At 41.9% G+C, this 17803-nt stretch overlaps 1 protein-coding gene across 8 annotated transcripts in view; it reads left to right on the forward strand.

Moving 5' to 3' along the window:
• LOC308385633 (uncharacterized protein) overlaps nt 1-17803 on the forward strand; it is a 35102-nt gene that overhangs the window by 4136 nt on the left and 13163 nt on the right. The window contains exons 2-6 of one of the 8 annotated variants that reach the window (XM_080864703.1): nt 1036-1216; nt 1677-2523; nt 3656-3760; nt 12841-13437; nt 13763-15666. The exons of 1 other annotated variant lie outside the window; for it this stretch is intronic. In XM_080864703.1, the coding sequence (XP_080720829.1) occupies nt 3743-3760; nt 12841-13437; nt 13763-14455 (1308 nt within the window). In that variant the 5' untranslated portion in view covers nt 1036-1216; nt 1677-2523; nt 3656-3742 and the 3' untranslated portion in view covers nt 14456-15666. 6 more of the 8 variants (XM_080864704.1, XM_080864702.1, XM_080864699.1 and 3 more) reach the window with 6 other exon arrangements.

A 17803-nucleotide genomic window follows, 5' to 3' on the forward strand; every position in this document is an offset into this window, starting at 1 on the left:
CAAGTATAGAAAGGTCAAGTTCCGTGAGTTGTTTTTCTCACCACTGATCACGCGCTCAACACTACACATACTTGCATCACACACAGGGCTGGACTGGGACAAAAAATCGACCCGGGCATTTTGACTAGAGACCGGCCCACCAAAAATGTGACGTCATTCAGGGGTAAAACCGCAAAGGATTCTGGGAACTTGTGGCAAGAGGTACTAGCGCATGCAGGCTTTCAATTGAACTCAGTTACACAGCGATAAAAAGAAACACAAAAATGGCAAGACGCTGTTGTATTATTAACTGCAATAGCCGGTGTTGTGCCAAAAACTGATTGCTCGTATTTGAATTGCTATAAGTAACTTGTTGAGCTATAATATGTGAAACATGTCAAATGCATCCCTCATGGATGACATAAAATCTTCTCTCCATCTCCATCTCTCTCTGCTGCTCTTCTGTCTCCTCTGTCACAGACTTCTCCACTTTCGATGATAAATCAGCCTGGTGCAACATGTAAGGATTGGCACAATTTGTTAAGATTTTGAGGAGTTTGAGAAACTAACCTTAAGCATAAAATAAAATTTACTATCAGTAACTTCATAGCACCCGCCCAGCAGTATATAAACTCCGTCATGCTAGCTAGTACGCAGTACCAGTTATTCTAAGCAACTGTAAAAAGTCAGCACAACGAAAACAAACTACAACTAAACTTGGTTTATATCTGACACAGATAGACAGCAGGTCATAACTTCTTACCTGAAGTTCAGTTCCTCTGCCACTATGACCGGCGGCCGCCTCGGGTCTCTCCTCCTCTTGCCTCCCCTTTCCCTTATCCGGTGTTGGGGAGTAACGGAATACATGTACCGCCGTTACGTATTTAAAATACAAAATATGAGTAACTGTATTCCGTTACAGTTACCGTTTAAAAAGGTGGTATTCAGAATACAGTTACTTTGTTGAAATAAATGGATTACACTGCGGTACTTTCCTGTTTCATTTTGTCACGTGTAACCCATATCAACTACTCCCTGTCACATGACCCACGTCAGCTGATTTGAGGTCCCTCTTCTGATTGGCTCCTCCCACGTCGCGGCAACTCTGAAAACCGGCTGTGGAGGGATACTTCCGGGTTCGACTCCTGCTGTGGCTGTGAGCTTATGGCATTTAGAACGGTGTTGGAAAACAAAGCGTTTTCTCCCCTCAATTCATCTTTAAACTTTAAACTCAGCGGTAAGTGTCCTTAATATCTTTCAACCTTTGGTTGTCAGTAACCAGCCGATCGTTTTCGCGATTAAAAAATGACTTTGTGCGGCAGCGCTCCCACCGCAAGCAGAACTCCGGTTCAAAAACCGCTGTTTTTGAACACTTTCTTTACTTAAGCATTTTTATGGGCTTACTTTGAAACAAAGTGCGATTGAATGATTATTGTTATGTGTTGCCTTGAATTCGGCTATGCTGTCTGTTAGACAGTTGTTTTCCTTTATTGTTGTTTTTGTATTGTTTGTAGTGAACGCTACTGGACTGTATAGATTAAGCTACGTAGCTAAGATGATTAATGATTTAACTGTTGTACATGGATTGATGATGATTTATGGTTTGCATTGTTACCTAGACATGCAGAAGAATATACTTGTTTACCGGTAAACTGAATCGAACTTGATGTGCTAATGGACATTTTTCTGACCTACAGGTCAGGTTTTTTTTTCCCTCTTTGAATTGATCTTCTTCATATTGAAGTGGCGAGCCGGTAGGACCATTCTTTCTTTTCCCCCACTTAGCCGTCTTTGGATTACGGACATATTTCCCCCTTGTATGAAGCTGGACCCTAAGGAGGAATACCTTAAAAGTGAACTTTAAAAAGAAAAGGACCAAAAAAAGGACTCTTAGCAAAAGGACTCTTGCACAGAAAAATCACAGCACTGATTTATTATTTAATTGTGGACATTTACGTTGTGTGTTGTGTTAATTATTTTGTTCCATTTCCCCTTTCCCCTATTTATTCAATATATTTTTGGTACAAGACATTGCAGTTTTTGGTCTCATCATTCACACCATCTGGGCTCCATAAAGAACTATTTCTTCTGCGCGTCAGTCAGTAAATTCATCCATTGACATAAACTAGTCCTTAAATAACTTAGCGTTACACGCGGGTCAGGACTGTTTGGGTTTTGTTTGACAGCTACGTTCTGTTGTTCCAGGGGGCAGGGTTACGGTTGCCATGGTTACAGGGCAACTCTCTCTCTCTCTTTCTGCGACTGTGTGTTTCCTGGGTGAGAGAGCGCCTTTTCGTTGTTGTTGTGCTAAGCTAACAGGCAGAATGCTACAAGCATAGCTCTAAAGAATGTAGCATCATGGGCAGTGTAGTCCGTGTTGCAGGGAGAATGGACTGCCATACACGTTATGGGTCTGTGAGCTCGAGGAGGGAGAAAAGGGGGAGTGGAAAGGTAGGAGTTGTCGTCGAGGAAAAACGGGAGCTGGAAGCATGTAAATATAATAATAACCACTTCAGCCAAGAAGAGTGCCTGACGAGCCCAGTTGTAAGTAAGCTATTAAAACTCGACTGTACACCGTGTTCGTGTTTTCCTCCGAAAACAATAAGTTCTGTTGGAGCAGCCTTTCAACGCCTCTCTCTGTCTCTCGCAAGAAAAGTTGAGCCACACAACAAAGTAAAGCTATTTTTCGGCTACGAGCCGATACGGACCCCGCCGTATTAGTCAGAGGTCCCTTTACTACAGTTCGGAGTCGCGGACCTTCAGTAATAAATCACACAGCAATAGTACATTCACGTTGTTGTAAAAAGGATGATAATATATTAAGTAATCCAAAGTATTCAGAATACGTTACTGTCATTGAGTAACGTAACGGAATACGTTACAGAATACATTTTGGGGCATGTATTCTGTATTCTGTAATGGAATACATTTTAAAAGTAACCTTCCCAACACTGCCCTTATCCACCTGCTGGCCTCCACCACTTGCTGATGTTGCTAAATCTGTGAAAGCTATGCCATAGCTACCGCCAAACATTTCAGTTATTTTTACACATTTGGCAGCGTCTGCCTGAAGGCCTTGTTTCTTTTTGGCCCTAATTTTTTCTGCACCTCCTTTCCTTTTTTTGTTCTCCATTTCTTTAGTTCATCTATAAGATTGCTAAACAAGGGGGAGGGTGCATCCGACCTCCTCGGCTGTAATTGGTCCAGCCCAGAGTCGATCATGACCAATTGGCCAATCCAACACCTTTCATTATTTATACCCTTCCAAAAAAAAAAAATCGATCGGCCCATAAAAACAAAAAATCGCCAGCAGCCCACCGGGCAAATTCCCGGTATAACCGATGGCCAGTCCAGCTATGATCACACGCGCGCTCTCAAGCATCAGTATTGTACAATTCTGGGCATCACGTGATTTGAGGGTGTTCCCATATAACACGTGTGTATGTGTATATTGGTGTGTCGGCCCACTGGGCATTTGAGTCTAATAACAGGCCTCAGTCTCTCCTGCTATACTGCTAAATTTTGTATCGGTGCTCAAACCTTTTGTGTTTGTTTCCAATAAGTTGCCCACCTCGGGAAGCAAAAATGTGTTCTTTTACTTGTCAGATGAACATATGAGACACTTTGACTCTTCAGTGCAGTGTGGAGCCTAACAAAGATCTGTTTTGTGTCCCAGCTGATCAGCAGGAGGAGAAGAGTCTGACGGAGAGCAGAGGAACATTTTCAGCTACTTGGACTCAGCTCAGCCACTACAGAGGAAACAATGAGCTCAACACAGAAGGTGACAGACAGAGCAGGGCGATATGACCAAAAATATTTATCACGATATACATTTGAAAATTTGCGATAATGATATAACTGACGCTATAATTGACACTAGACAAAATACTTTACAACTCCACAACTTTATTAAAATTCCCATCAATGTATTTTCACTTAAACAAACAGCTGTTTTTTTTCTGTGTATTGAAGTTATATAAAAATTTAACAGTGCAAATGCAAATTCCTTGCTGACAGTTTAACCAAAAGGCATTTCCAGTGGAAATTGGCTGACATTTGCTCCGAGGAATTTGCATTTACACTGTTAATATTTTTGGTCATATCGCCCTGCTCTACGTTCATGTGTTACTGTTTAGGATTAAATTGGTTTGATGTTTGGTGCCTTTTTCTTAATGTAAAAAAATCCTCAGGTTACAATCAGACATTTTTCTTCACTGAACCTGTTTAGTCTAAACTTAGACCCCGCTGTCTCCAGGACTTATTCCCGTGAAAGAAAAACAAGGCAACAGCGATCGATTTACTTGCAAGTGAGGCCTCGTTGGTATCTCAGAAAGGCACTTCAAGTGTCATTAGCCCCCCCCCCCCCCGGGACCTCGAGAAGCTGGGGAGGGGGACAAATAAATTCCTTTCACCACAGAGTTAAAACAATGTAGAGATGGTAGCATAAAAATGACAACATTTAACAATTCACTTTAACAGAGCCAAGCTGGTCATTTTACCAGCTCAGCTCTAATTCATATGACCAATAATATATGGTATAAACATCTAGATGATGGGAAAGTGGTATTCTTGGATAAATTTAGATCTTTTGATTGATAAACTAAAATGTTATTGATTTTCATCAGCTGCTCTGTGCTTGATGAAAGGTTGCCTCACTTCTCTATTCAGTTATCACAAACGATCTGCAATATGTCTTGGCTTAATCTTGGGTATGCCAATGATTCCACCATCTTTTATTCAGCCAGTGACAACTCTGAACTGATCAGCGTGTCACAACAAAATTTGCTGAATGTGTTTGACTGGATAAGTAAAAACAACATGATTTTAAATGTATCTAAATCCAAATCTATGTTAATTAGAAGCAGATTAGTCAACAGCCCACAACTAAGTCTGTCCATAGCCAGTGTTAGAACACGTCACCCAGATTAAACTACTCGGCATTACCATAAATCACCACCTTTCATGGTCTCAGCACATCGATTGTTTTTAAGAAAATAGGACAAGGCATAGCTATGGCTATGAAATGCTCTTTCTGTATCACTTCTTCAATTATGAAAGATGTCATTAATGCACTAGTAATGTCTCATCTGGAGTTGCACCTCAGAACACACATGCATCAACACTACAATGAACGGGTGGAGGGAGGTTTGGAGTCTTCTCTCACCCCCATTCTCTGCGGCCTGCTGGAGCGGGGGGGCTAGAAGGAGTGGGCCGTCCGACTGCGGTCTGGAGTGTGGGGCCTCCCTGCTGCTGCGGAGTCGGGGCGGTCTGCCTCTCCCCACCGCAGGGAAAAGGGTAACACCACCTGGGTCTGGGTGCAGTTCCCCCCTCCAGGGGCAAGGGTACCTAGACCCGGTTCGTAGAGTACGCTTGGGGAGTGTGATCGTGTATACAGCGTCTCTTTATGTCTGTCTCCCCGTCGGTTGAGTGTGGAGTAAGTGCATATGAGAGCATGAGGGTGGGAATGGATGTTTGTATCTGTGTGTGCCTGTATGTCTGTGTCTATATGTCAGGTTGGGTATCAGACGCCACCTCTCTGGGGACATCTCAGGCCCTCCAAGGTTTGGAGGCCTATCTCCACCCACCACCACTTCCCCTGCCAGTGGCGGACTCCCTCAGGTGTCGGTGCGTTGGTGGTTCTTTGTGTCTGGGGGTGGGCGTCCGGGTACACACCGGCTCACTCCTTGGCGGCCGCTTATCGGGGCCTGGAGCCTGGGGCTCGCTCGGGCCACTTCGGAGGTGGGGTGCCCCCGGCCTCTCGGCCTGGGGCTCGGTCACTCAGGCACAGCTGGCTGCCGGCGGAGCTCACAGGCGCGTCACTGCAACTCCCCCTGGCTTCTGCTCCGCGGCTGCTGAGTGAGCCCTCATCTGGGACTCTCCTCAGCTCTTACTGGGACAGTGGCGCGGCTGCCCCTCTGTGGGTCTTCCTTGGTCTCTTGTGTTCTGGGGGCCTCTGGATGTCTGGAGTTTTGATCTCCTCCATACCTGCTTGATACCATAGAGGACAGGGCTGTGGCTCCCCACACTCCCTAGCAGATCGTTACATGGAGAAACCTTTGGAATGCGAGCATGCTGATCCACACAGGTGTACACAGGTGTACACATGGGTATTCACAGACGCGGACTACAGTTTTCTTGGCTGCTGCCTCAAAGCACACTGTGCGCTGTCTATCTTGCGTGTTGCACAATATCGTTTATTATTTAGTAACTATTGATATCTACTGCTAGCTAGTTTATTGTGATGGTGCTTTTTTTAAAATTTATTATGTTGCTCTTTGTTGTTTGCTTTCTCTTCTGTTTTTTTTCTCCATACAGGTGACCCAGGTGTTTTGTTTTTTTTGTTTGTTTTTTTTTTTCTTTCTTCCCCCCTTCTCACCGTCTCTTCTCCCGTTTGGTTTTCTTTCTCCCTGTCCTATCCCCCAGTCATGTCTGTCCCGTTTGTAAGATAAGATAAGATAACCTTTATTAGTCCCACACGTGGGAAATTTGTTTTGTCACAGCAGGAAGTGGACAGTGCAAAAGTTATGAGGCAAAAATTAGAATACAATAAGAATAAATACAGTACACAACTGTACAGAATAGAATAAAATAAAATACTATATACAGTAGAATAAAATAAAATAAATATACAATAAGATAAAAATAGAATACAAATACTATATACAACTGAGTAAAAATACAACGATGACAGAAAGGATTATTGCACTTAGTATTATTGCATATGTATGGATGTGTGTGCTTGATCAGTTAAAGTCTTTATTATGGAGTCTGACAGCAGTGGGGAGGAAAGACCTGCGAAATCTCTCCGTCCCACACCGTGGGTGCCGCAGTCTCCCACTGAAGGAGCTGCTCAGTGCTGTCACAGTCTGCTGCATGGGGTGGGAGATGTTGTCCATCAGGGATGACAGCTTAGCCGCCGTTCTCCTGTCACTCACCACCTCCACTGGGTCCAGAGGGCATCCTAGAACAGAGCTGGCCAACTGAAAATAAAATAAATTTATAATTATAATAAAGGTCAATCAAATGGACCAATATGGCAAGGCCATGATGATCCACTTGGTAAAATAAATCCGCTTGGCATCTTTCTTGGCCTTAAGACAACAATTCTGATGGCTAAAGATCCAAACGGGACACACACAAAAAAAAAAAAATTATGAAAGATGTCATTAATGCACTAGTAATGTCTCATCTGGACTATTGGTCAATCATTTGGTCAGCAGCTAATAAGACAGATCTTAACAGACTTCAGTTAGTCCAGAATAAGGCGTCCAGATTAGATGTTCATACTATACTAATTAAAAACGGACCGATCCTCGCCTCACAAAACGCGCTACTTGGCGTAACCCAGCTTTGCTTATCAGAGAAGTATGTGTCACTCGATAGAGCGGCTGTTGTCTGCAAGACCTGTCGGCGAACTGGTGGAGCATTTGGAGCCTCACTACATGCTTCCAAACCGCAGCATTTTTAATCTTAATCTCTTCCATACTGAGGCGAAAAGGAAGCAATTTGTCCCGTACTTCAGCTAGAATGGGGGGAAAAAGACTCTGGAGTTAGTCTGTGTCCTTAAGCTGCAGCTGCCTCTTCTTCTCTCATGTTTTCTAAGTAGCTGACAGCTGGTAACTGTGCAGGGGCGGCTCTAGCAAAGCTTTGCCAGGGGGCAGGTATGGCATTAACAAGTAAAGGGAGGCACAAAAAATACTTTTCTTTGTTATTTCATTTAAAGGACTAACTTTTAATAAATAATTATCTGAATCTTACAACCAAAGTGTTCATCTGATTAAATGTATAGAAATCCATTACTGTATATGTTAACTATTAAGTCTAATTTACACCCTGGTAAGCTATAGTCCTTTTTCCTTTGGGAAGGTACCATCTGTGCAGTCTGCAATTCTGTTGAAGAAAGATGTTGAATCTATTTACTGTAATTGTCGGGCTACTAGCCGCTACTTTTTGCACAAGCTTTGAACCCTGCGGCTTTTAGTCAGGTGCGGCTTTTCTAAGGATTGTCCATGATTTTTGTGATATCGTAAGATGATTTGTTTTGTTTCTTCTGCTGTTCTACGGCACTACGTTGCCTGGCGGAAGGATCGGGGTTCAAGAGTGGTATATTGGTCACATGTCCATCTGCCAGGCAACGTAGTGCCGTAAGAAGTAGCGCGAAAAACAAACTTCAAAGTAGCGCTACGCCTTCAGCGGGAGGCGTGGATGATGAGCGGCGATAAACTTGCGAAAAGCAAGTTATGCCCAACTCCACCAGTGGATTCTGACAGCGTGGAAAAGTGTGAAAACATCCATGATCACCAACGGATTTCGAAGGGCTGGACTGCTGCATGATGGAGAGGAGGACACCGCCACAGCCCTTCAGAGGGTGTTCGACACTGACAACGAGGATTTGTTTGGTTTTGAAAGTGACAACGAATGAGAGAAGCGGAGAGGTGATGACGAAGCCATCATGAACCTGTTCATTTCCGACACTGGAGAAGAGGACTTTGGTGGTTTTAGTGCACAAGAAGAAGAGAAAGATGGTGAATGACTGACTTTTCTTCTTGTTAAAGCTAGAGCTGGGCGATATAAGATTTTTTCATATCATGATATGTTTTTAATTCACATGGTAGGATTTGTAAAGAATTTATTCGTAAATGAGGGTGGAAAATAAGTATTTGGTCAATAACAAAAATACAACTCAGTACTTTGTAACATAACCTTTGTTGGCAATAACAGAGGTCAAACGTTTACTATAGGTCTTTACCAGGTTTGCACACACAGTAGTTGGTATTTTGGCCCATTCCTCCATGCAGATCTTCTCGAGAGCAGTGATGCTTTGGGGCTGTCGCCGAGCAACACTGACTTTCAACTCCCGCCACAGATTTTCTATGGGGTTGAGGTCTGGAGACTGGCTAGGCCACTCCAGGACTTTCAAATGCTTCTTACGGAGCCACTCCTTTGTTGCCCGGGCGGTGTGTTTTGGATCATTGTCATGTTGGAAGACCCAGCCTCGTTTCATCTTCAAAGTTCTCACTGATGGAAGGAGGTTTTGGCTCAAAATCTCACGATACATGGCCCCATTCATTCTGTCCTTAACACGGATCAGTCGTCCTGTCCCCTTGGCAGAAAAACAGCCCCATAGCATGATGTTTCCACCCCCATGCTTCACAGTAGGTATGGTGTTCTTGGGATGCAACTCAGTATTCTTCTTCCTCCAAACACGACGAGTTGAGTTTATACCAAAAAGTTCTACTTTGGTTTCATCTGACCACATGACATTCTCCCAATCCTCTGCTGTATCATCCATGTGCTCTCTGGCAAACTTCAGACGGGCCTGGACATGCACTGGCTTCAGCAGCGGAACACGTCTGGCACTGCGGGATTTGATTCCCTGCCGTTGTAGTGTGTTACTGATGGTGACCTTTGTTACTTTGGTCCCAGCTCTCTGCAGGTCATTCACCAGGTCCCCCCGTGTGGTTCTGGGATCTTTGCTCACCGTTCTCATGATCATTTTGACCCCACGGGATGAGATCTTGCGTGGAGCCCCAGATCGAGGGAGATTATCAGTGGTCTTGTATGTCTTCCATTTTCTGATGATTGCTCCCACAGTTGATTTTTTCACACCAAGCTGCTTGCCTATTGTAGATTCACTCTTCCCAGTCTGGTGCAGGTCTACAATACTTTTCCTGGTGTCCTTCGAAAGCTCTTTGTTCTTGGCCATGGCGGAGTTTGGAGTCTGACTGTTTGAGGCTGTGGACAGGTGTCTTTTATACAGATGATGAGTTCAAACAGGTGCCATTCATACAGGTAACGAGTGGGGGACAGAAAAGCTTCTTACAGAAGACGTTACAGGTCTGTGAGAGCCAGAGATTTTCCTTGTTTGAGGTGACCAAATACTTATTTTCCACCCTAATTTACGAATAAATTCTTTACAAATCCTACCATGTGAATTCATGGATTTTTTTTTTTCACATTCTGTCTCTCACAGTTGAAGTGTCCCTCTGGTGCAAATTACTGACCTCTGTCATCATTTTAAGTGGGGGAACTTGCACAATCGGTGGCTGACTAAATACTTTTTTGCCCCACTGTATGTGCGAAACAGGATTTTCCCCTGATTCTAGCTTGTGCGGCTAATATTCAGGTGCGCATTGTAGTCCGGGAAATGTGGTAATTATTGTGGAAACATGATTGATTATTTCTGTGCATTTGATGTACACGTGCATTAAATTAAAGTTGATTATGTCGATTAAGCATCATGAGGGCGGGGGTGGTTCTGGGAGATTTTTGCTGGGAGTTGGCAACTCTATTAGTTAGGTTGTTTAATATTTCTGATAAGTACTCTTTATAATACTAGAATAGGAAGGATGGTGCAAGTTTAAGTTTATTAGATTGATGTGTGTTGCTGAACTATAAAATATTTGAATAGAATAGAATTCAACTTTATTGTCATTGCACATGTCACAGGTACAGGGCAACGAAATGCAGTTTGCTTCCATCCAGAAGTGCTTTAGCCTTGATATAGATATATTACAATATATATATTAGCAATAATATAGATATGTAAGTATATTACAGAAATGGGTCTATTATGGCATGTTATAATGTACACGGTATGAAGTATGTTATGAATATGCTATAACTATAAGTATGTACAGGCTGTAGTGAGTACAAGCTATGAACAGGATATAAATAGGAAAAACTATACAAAAATATGAGATGTACAGCTATACAGAAATGGGAAATATGCAAGTTATAAACAGTTGTTGAATTAAAAATTATCGTATTTTACAGAATGATTATTTATACAGTGGTGCAGTTAAGATAAGAGAGATATGTGGATAATTTCTATAGAGGCTGTATAAAGTGCTAGTGGTTTTGAGTGGTGGTTCAGTCTGTGTTATTATTGTGTGTTTGAGGGTACAGTTGTCCATTGTATGTGTGTGTGTGTGTAGGTGGTTGTGGGTGTGTGTATGTTCAGTCCGTGAGTTTAACGTGGGTCAGATGTTAGGAGGCAGAGTTCAGGAGTCTGACAGCTGTGGGGAAGAAGCTGTTCCGGTACCTGGTGGTCTTAGTCCGGAGGCTCCTGTAGCGCCTCCCAGAGGGCAGGAGGGTGAAGAGTCAATGTGATGGGTGACTGGGGTCTTTGATGATTTTCCCAGCCCTTTTCAGACACCGCTTCCTGTAGATGTCTTTTATGGCAGGAAGTGGTGCTCCGGCGATGGGCTGGGCAGTTTTCACAACCCTCTGCAATGCAACCTCTGCCTCTGCTCCGAGGCAGACCAGTTCCCGTACCAGACTGTTATACAGTTGGTCAGGATGATCTCGATGGTGCAGCGATAAAAGTTCACCAGGATGTCTGAGGACATTTGGTTCTTCCTCGGAGTCCTCAAGAAGAAGAGGTGCTGGTGAGCCTTCTTGACCAGCTTGGAGCAGTTGGTCGTCCAGATGAGATCCTCGGAGATGTGGACTCCCAGAAACTTGAAGCTGCTCACACGCTCCACAGCCGTCCCCTTAATGTAGATGGGTGGATGTGGGTCAGCATTGCTCCTGTAGTCCACGATGAGCTCCTTGGTCTTCTCGGTGTTAAGCAGCAGGTTGTTTGTGTCGCACCACTCAGCCAGACCATCCACCTCCTCCCTGTAGACGGCCTCATCGTTGTCACTGATGAGGCCAATCACCGTGGTGTCATCTGCAAACTTAATGATGGTGTTAGAACCATCGGCAGGTCTGCAGTCGTGGGTGAAGAGGGAGTAGAGGAAAGGGCTCATTTGGTATAACGGAATAGCTTTAGTGTCTTGTTTTTAAAACTTGAGTATGAACTTATACAAAATGCAGCAAGATATTTATTTAAAAAACAGTTTTATTGATTACAAAAAACACTATCGGATTCGTATCGGCAGATATCCATATGATATCGGTATTGGACATTAAAAAGTGGCATGGTGCCATCTCTAATACGAATATCGATGAAATGCATTATCAGCTTTCTTGGCTTCCTGTACAGGCTAAAGTATTCTATGGCTTACTTGCAGTTATAAAGAACTCAATTCTGTTAAACACACCACATTTATTTCTGCTCAGCTGCAGTATCCAGATGAAATACATAATGATATTACATGATTTTCAACAAACTGCAATTTAGTAAATCCTCGAGTTAAAAGTAACTTTTTGTAAAACTGTTATATTTAGAGCAACTTTCAGGTGGAATAAATTACCTTATAAAATTAGAGAATTAGTAACTATTCAAAACTTCAATGAACATTTAAAAGCTGATTTACAGAACTTTTAGTTGTTGTAATATTGTAAGAGATGATTTGTTTTTGAGATTTCTGTAATGTGCCTCCGTGTTATTGATATTGTTGTTGTTATTGTTGTTGTAGTTATTATTGATTGCTTATATTTTAATTGTGAAACCTCACTGTGGATGTAAGAGCCAAATTATGTGGATATCTTGAATCCACTTTATTGTATAATATTTTATGTGATTGTATTTGATGGAAGACGAGCAACATGGAAGCTAATGGGGTTCCTTTTGAATAAACAAATAAACAAACACAGGATTTATTATCACTGAATAATTATGTATAAATCTATAAAAATTATAGAAATATGTGTTAGAAACAGTGTGTGTGTGTGTACAATCAGGAGGGATGGGCTTGATTTTAGTGTTTTAACAGTCATGAATTATTTTTAACAGCAGGTTGGATGTAATGTGTTAGAACTACCAGCAGGTGGGGATAAGAGACCTTTAAGGTGTTTGGTGCCACACTCCACCTTCAGGTTTAAAACTAGTGTTAATGGAGAGAGTTTGAAGGTTGAGTTTGTTCCACGACTGCATTTCACTCACTGCCTCTGTTTGTATCTCTGTCACTGCAGGACCAACATGGAGCGAGAAGTCAGCGCTCTCAGGAGGCCGACAAACCTCACAGAAGAAAGAGAGAGAAAAAACACACCTGTGACGAGTGTGGGAAGGATTTTACTAGCAAGGCTGAACTAAAATGTCATCAGGTCATCCACACTGGAGAGAAACCATTCAGCTGTGACTTGTGTGGAAAGTCTTTTTCCTGGAAGCGTTCCCTAAAAACACACCAACTCATCCACAGTGGAGTTAAAGCATACAGCTGTGATCAGTGTGGCAGAGCTTTTACTCAAAATGGTCACTTACAGAATCATCTAGTTAGCCACTCTGGAATTAAGGCATACAGCTGTGACATCTGTGGAAAAACTTTCAGCCGGAGAGGGTACCGAAATGCACACCTACGCATTCACACCAGACATGATGTGTACAGCTGTGAACAGTGTGGCAAAGAGTTTACAACAGACGCAGACTTACAAAAACACATGTTTACCCACAATGAGGAGAGACCTTATAAATGTGACCTGTGTGAGAAGACTTTTAAATCTCCACGTTACCTGAGACGACACCAACAGATCCACACCAGAAAGAGACTCTACAAGTGCAGTTACTGTGAGGTATGTATTTATATTGTTATCTTGTCATTTTAGCCTGACTGTTTGGAACAACTCTGCTCATTAAACTGTGTTAGCATGTTAGCAATTCTACTGCATGGAAAAGCAGCTCTGAGTGATTATTCAGATTTTCATGTCAGTTACGATTTTAGTATTACTGTAGTATTATGGTGGTAGTATTGTAGTTATTGCAGCCCAGTAAACTGAGTGTGTTAACTGAAACAATAAAATGTAATTGGACGTCTGCAGAGATGCTCTTTATTTCAGGCGACGTTCAGGATAAAAGTGTTGAAGGACTGACTTACACTGTCTTTGTGTCTTTGTTTAGAAGCAGAGTGACACAGATGGATCCAGTTCTCAACCCTGTCATCACTGTGGTGGTGGGAAAGACTTTCGTTGTGACCTCTGTGGAAAAACATTCAGTCAGCAAAAGAACCTAAAAACACATCAACGTAGACACACTGGAGACAAACTGCAATACTGCAAAGAATGTGGGAGAAGCTTCCCCACATCAGCTGAGTTAAAACAACATGACCTGATTCACAGTGGGGTTAAAAAGCACCTCTGTGATCAGTGTGGGTCATCCTTTACCACTGCAGGTCAGCTTAAAAAACACAAACGAGTCCACACAGGAGAGAAACCATACAAGTGCAGACACTGTGACAAAAGCTTCTCACATTCAGGTAGTCATAACTATCATGAACGTACACACATGGAAGGAAACTACAGCTGTGACCAGTGTGACAAGAGCTTCAGGAATCTCAGTTCATACTTCAAACACAAACATTCCCACGTTACTAATAAACTGTTTCACTGTTACCAATGTGCCCAAACATTCACCTCATTGTCTGCTCTGTGCAAACATCAGCGTGATCACTCAGGGCTGAAATCACTCCCATCACTGGATCACAGTGAATCTGAAGACACAGAAAGATCCTCTGGTTTCAGTGTCAGACTCAAAAAGCTTGAGATCAGGCTCCACAGAGTTCAGATAGAATCATTTAAACTTGTGTTGAACTGAACTGGTTGCTGGGCTGAACTTCTACATAATACAGATTTACATGGGATCTTATTTTCTGTCGTTTTACTGAGTCAGTTTTATCCTTTTTTCTCTGTCCTGGTTTTGCTCGTCTGTAAATAATTGAAACTCAGTCAAATAGTTCATTGTTCTCCAGCAAAACGTTTTGGAAACTCATGTTTAACTTTTAAAACTCTGACATGTTTTAGCACACAAGGCTTCATCGGGGAGTTCACTCATGATTGGACCATGAGAATAAAGGTTTTTAGTTCTTTCAAAGAGTCTTGGAGGTGTTTGATGTTTTGTTTTTTCTGAAATCACCTGAAAGAAAAACTATTTTTCTAGCTTTATGTAGTGTAGAAGTTTTTAATGTTTCTTTCATCTGTGATGTTCTTGAATGTGTTGACATGAAGATGGTACAAATAAACTGTCCTTTTAGCTTCAGCTCCTAATTTATTCATTATTTATGGATGTAGCACAGCAGCAGTGTCTTGATTAACACATGGAGGGCTCGGGATCTGATGGTAAATAATGTTTTGTGTCCTTGTACACATCATACAGCTCAGCTGTTCCACAGATGTCAGGTTTACACAGTGGGATGGTTTGTAAGAACGCAGCTCTCCTGTGGATAAATCCTTACTCTTAGCCTCAGGACCTCACACAGTCCCAGCAGATTCGGTCAGAAGATTTATACCTTTTTCATTTCTATATGATTCTTCTTGCATCTAAACAAAGATGATTATGATGATGATGAGTCATTTATGAAAAAAGAAGCAAAAAACAATATTGTTGTGTGAGGATTTTTATGGCAGATTTTTTGCATCAACATTTTTGTACATGAAAATGTTGAAAGGATGCAAAGGAGGAGGAGGGCACAAGAGCTCAGCGCGTGATACTGACTGGAAGCAACACAGCTGCTGTTGACAAAGCAGCAGAGTCAGATATGAATGTGTATTGAATTCACCGTGTAAATATACCAGATTTATCCACATACGCTAGTTTTCACCCCTTTTTTTTTACTTTCAGTAAGTTTACTTTTAGTTTATTTTTACTTTCTGAAGACGCGGGAGAATCTGATTCATCATAATTGAGCATTTCATTAATGTTACACCCCAATGCTTTCATTTGAACCCCAAGTGTCATTGTCTTTGAAAATGCACGGAGTATAATGCATCTATTTTGCAAAAATAAATAATACAATAAATGTTAAAAGACTTTCAAAACGGTACCCTGTTTTCCCTTCATCGTATCGTACAAATAGAGATAATATAATTATCTGAGGAACAATTGTCAATAAGCAGAGAAGTTATTAAAATATTAATGCAAGACATGGAAGCAGGTGGTGTTGTTCCTAAATTAGGAACAATATTTTAAAATTACTTCACAATTCTTCTTGCACTTCAGATTGTTACAAACTATCAGAATATAAAGAAAGTCAGAAAATGGACAACCTCAGCTTATAAAACTGCTATTTTTTTTTAACCACAAACCACTGGATCAATTTCAAGTGTTTTGCACTTGATTTTTATTTTATCATAAAACACTGCAGAGATGCAAAGAAATAATCATTATAACAGTGTGCAAATGCTCCACGTTATACTGTGTCCAAGCTTTAGACGTCTCTGAAGCTTACACAGCAATAGGTGTGGCATGTACAGAACTCAAATACCGTCTCCTTAAAAGGAGAGACCATTATCTTATCTGTTGAAACAGGAGGTAGCTTGGTATGTCACAGCACATTTTTTCTGCACCCAATCTCTCACTCCCTTTTCCTGCAATTGTTCAATTCACAAGCTCTTCTTCCTTTAAATGAAGCTACAAATAAACATAACAAAAAACTCAAAATCTCTCAACAGGGGTGCACAGTCCACATTGCACAGTGACAGCACAAAGACCCACACAGCTGGATTTGGATATTTAACATTCTTTCAGTAAAAATTAAATCCTGCATGAGTTCATGAATATCTGGCATTAATCAGATGAAAGCCTCTGCTATAGCACCCTGTCATCCATTCATCCAAGAGATGTAACAGAGACACTGCCTCTATTAGATAATTATTAGATAATCATTTTTGAAAAATAATCTTTAACATCTGAGTAATTTCAGATTTTTAATGTCAGATTTTACACGGTCAGGTGTAGCCGAGGTTAACTCAGAAACTTAAACTTTAACTCAAAACGTATTTTAAATAAATTTCAAACGAGCCATCATGATAAAGGGAATGTGTGCAGTTTTGGTGCTCCGTAAGTTCTGTGCTGAACAGCGTGGCTGACTCTTTGTATCTACTATTGCCTCCACAGTCTGAGTCCGCACAGGTAATGAGCCATTATGACCAATTATGGAGTCCCCTGCCAGCTCACACTTTTTTGAGGTTATGTCAAAAGCAAGGGCGTAGATTTGGCATGGACGGAAGGGACGCGTCCCCACCAATATCCAGCAATTATTGAATTGTCCCCACCAATAATTTGATCTCTTCGAGTAAAGAAAAACAAACCCGATAGTAAGTAAAAAACGATCTGTCAGCTTCTCATTCAGCGAGTGGTGCAGAAAGAGTTAAATTAGTTCTCTACTGGAGTCCTACGTCATGTGACAAATATGGCCAATGTGATTGGCTGTGCCTTTCAGGGAGCTCTGTTTAGTTTCAGCAGCTGCAAACCTGCGCTGCGAGGAGGATGGCAGCAAAGAGGAAGAACCTGGATATAAGAAAGTATTTTTCAAAGAAACCTGTGAGTCACATAAAGTCAAGTTCACTCATTTAATGTGTCCGTCACAATAACGTTACAGGCTATGCTAGGACATACATGCCAACACTCCCGATTTTTCCGGGGAATCCCGAATTTCAGTGCCCTTCCCGATAATCTCCCGGGGCGACCATTCTCCCCAATTTCTCCCGATTTTACACCCGGACAACAAAACTGAAAACCATATCCTAGACTGGCCCAGCCAATTCCAGTTTCCAACAATGGATACTATTACTGCAGCTACTTAGTTTTAATATTACTCTTATTACTCTTTCTGGGTCGCAAAATAAACTGTTAACACATTTTCAGGCGAGAATGTAGCTGTGTAAAAGTCAAATTGTCATGGTCCTGGGCCGTGTTGGCCCAGTATTCTTAGTTCTCTTGTATTTTTGTATTTAGTTCCCTGTTTAGGTTCTGTTTCCTGAGTTGCCCTGTTATGTTGTTCCCTGTGTGTTTTCCCTTCGTGGCTTTTACCCCCTGTGTGCCCCTCTGTGTATCTGTGAGCCCTCGTCTCTCCTTATGTTTTATTCCATGTTTCCCCTGCCCGTTATGTCTGTGTTTTCCCCGTGCTCTCTCTCCTCCTGTCTGAACCTCTGTACTTCCTGTTTG

Source organism: Rhamphochromis sp. 'chilingali' (genome assembly GCF_963969265.1).
Source record: "Rhamphochromis sp. 'chilingali' genome assembly, chromosome: 18".
NCBI lineage: Eukaryota > Metazoa > Chordata > Actinopteri > Cichliformes > Cichlidae > Rhamphochromis > Rhamphochromis sp. 'chilingali'.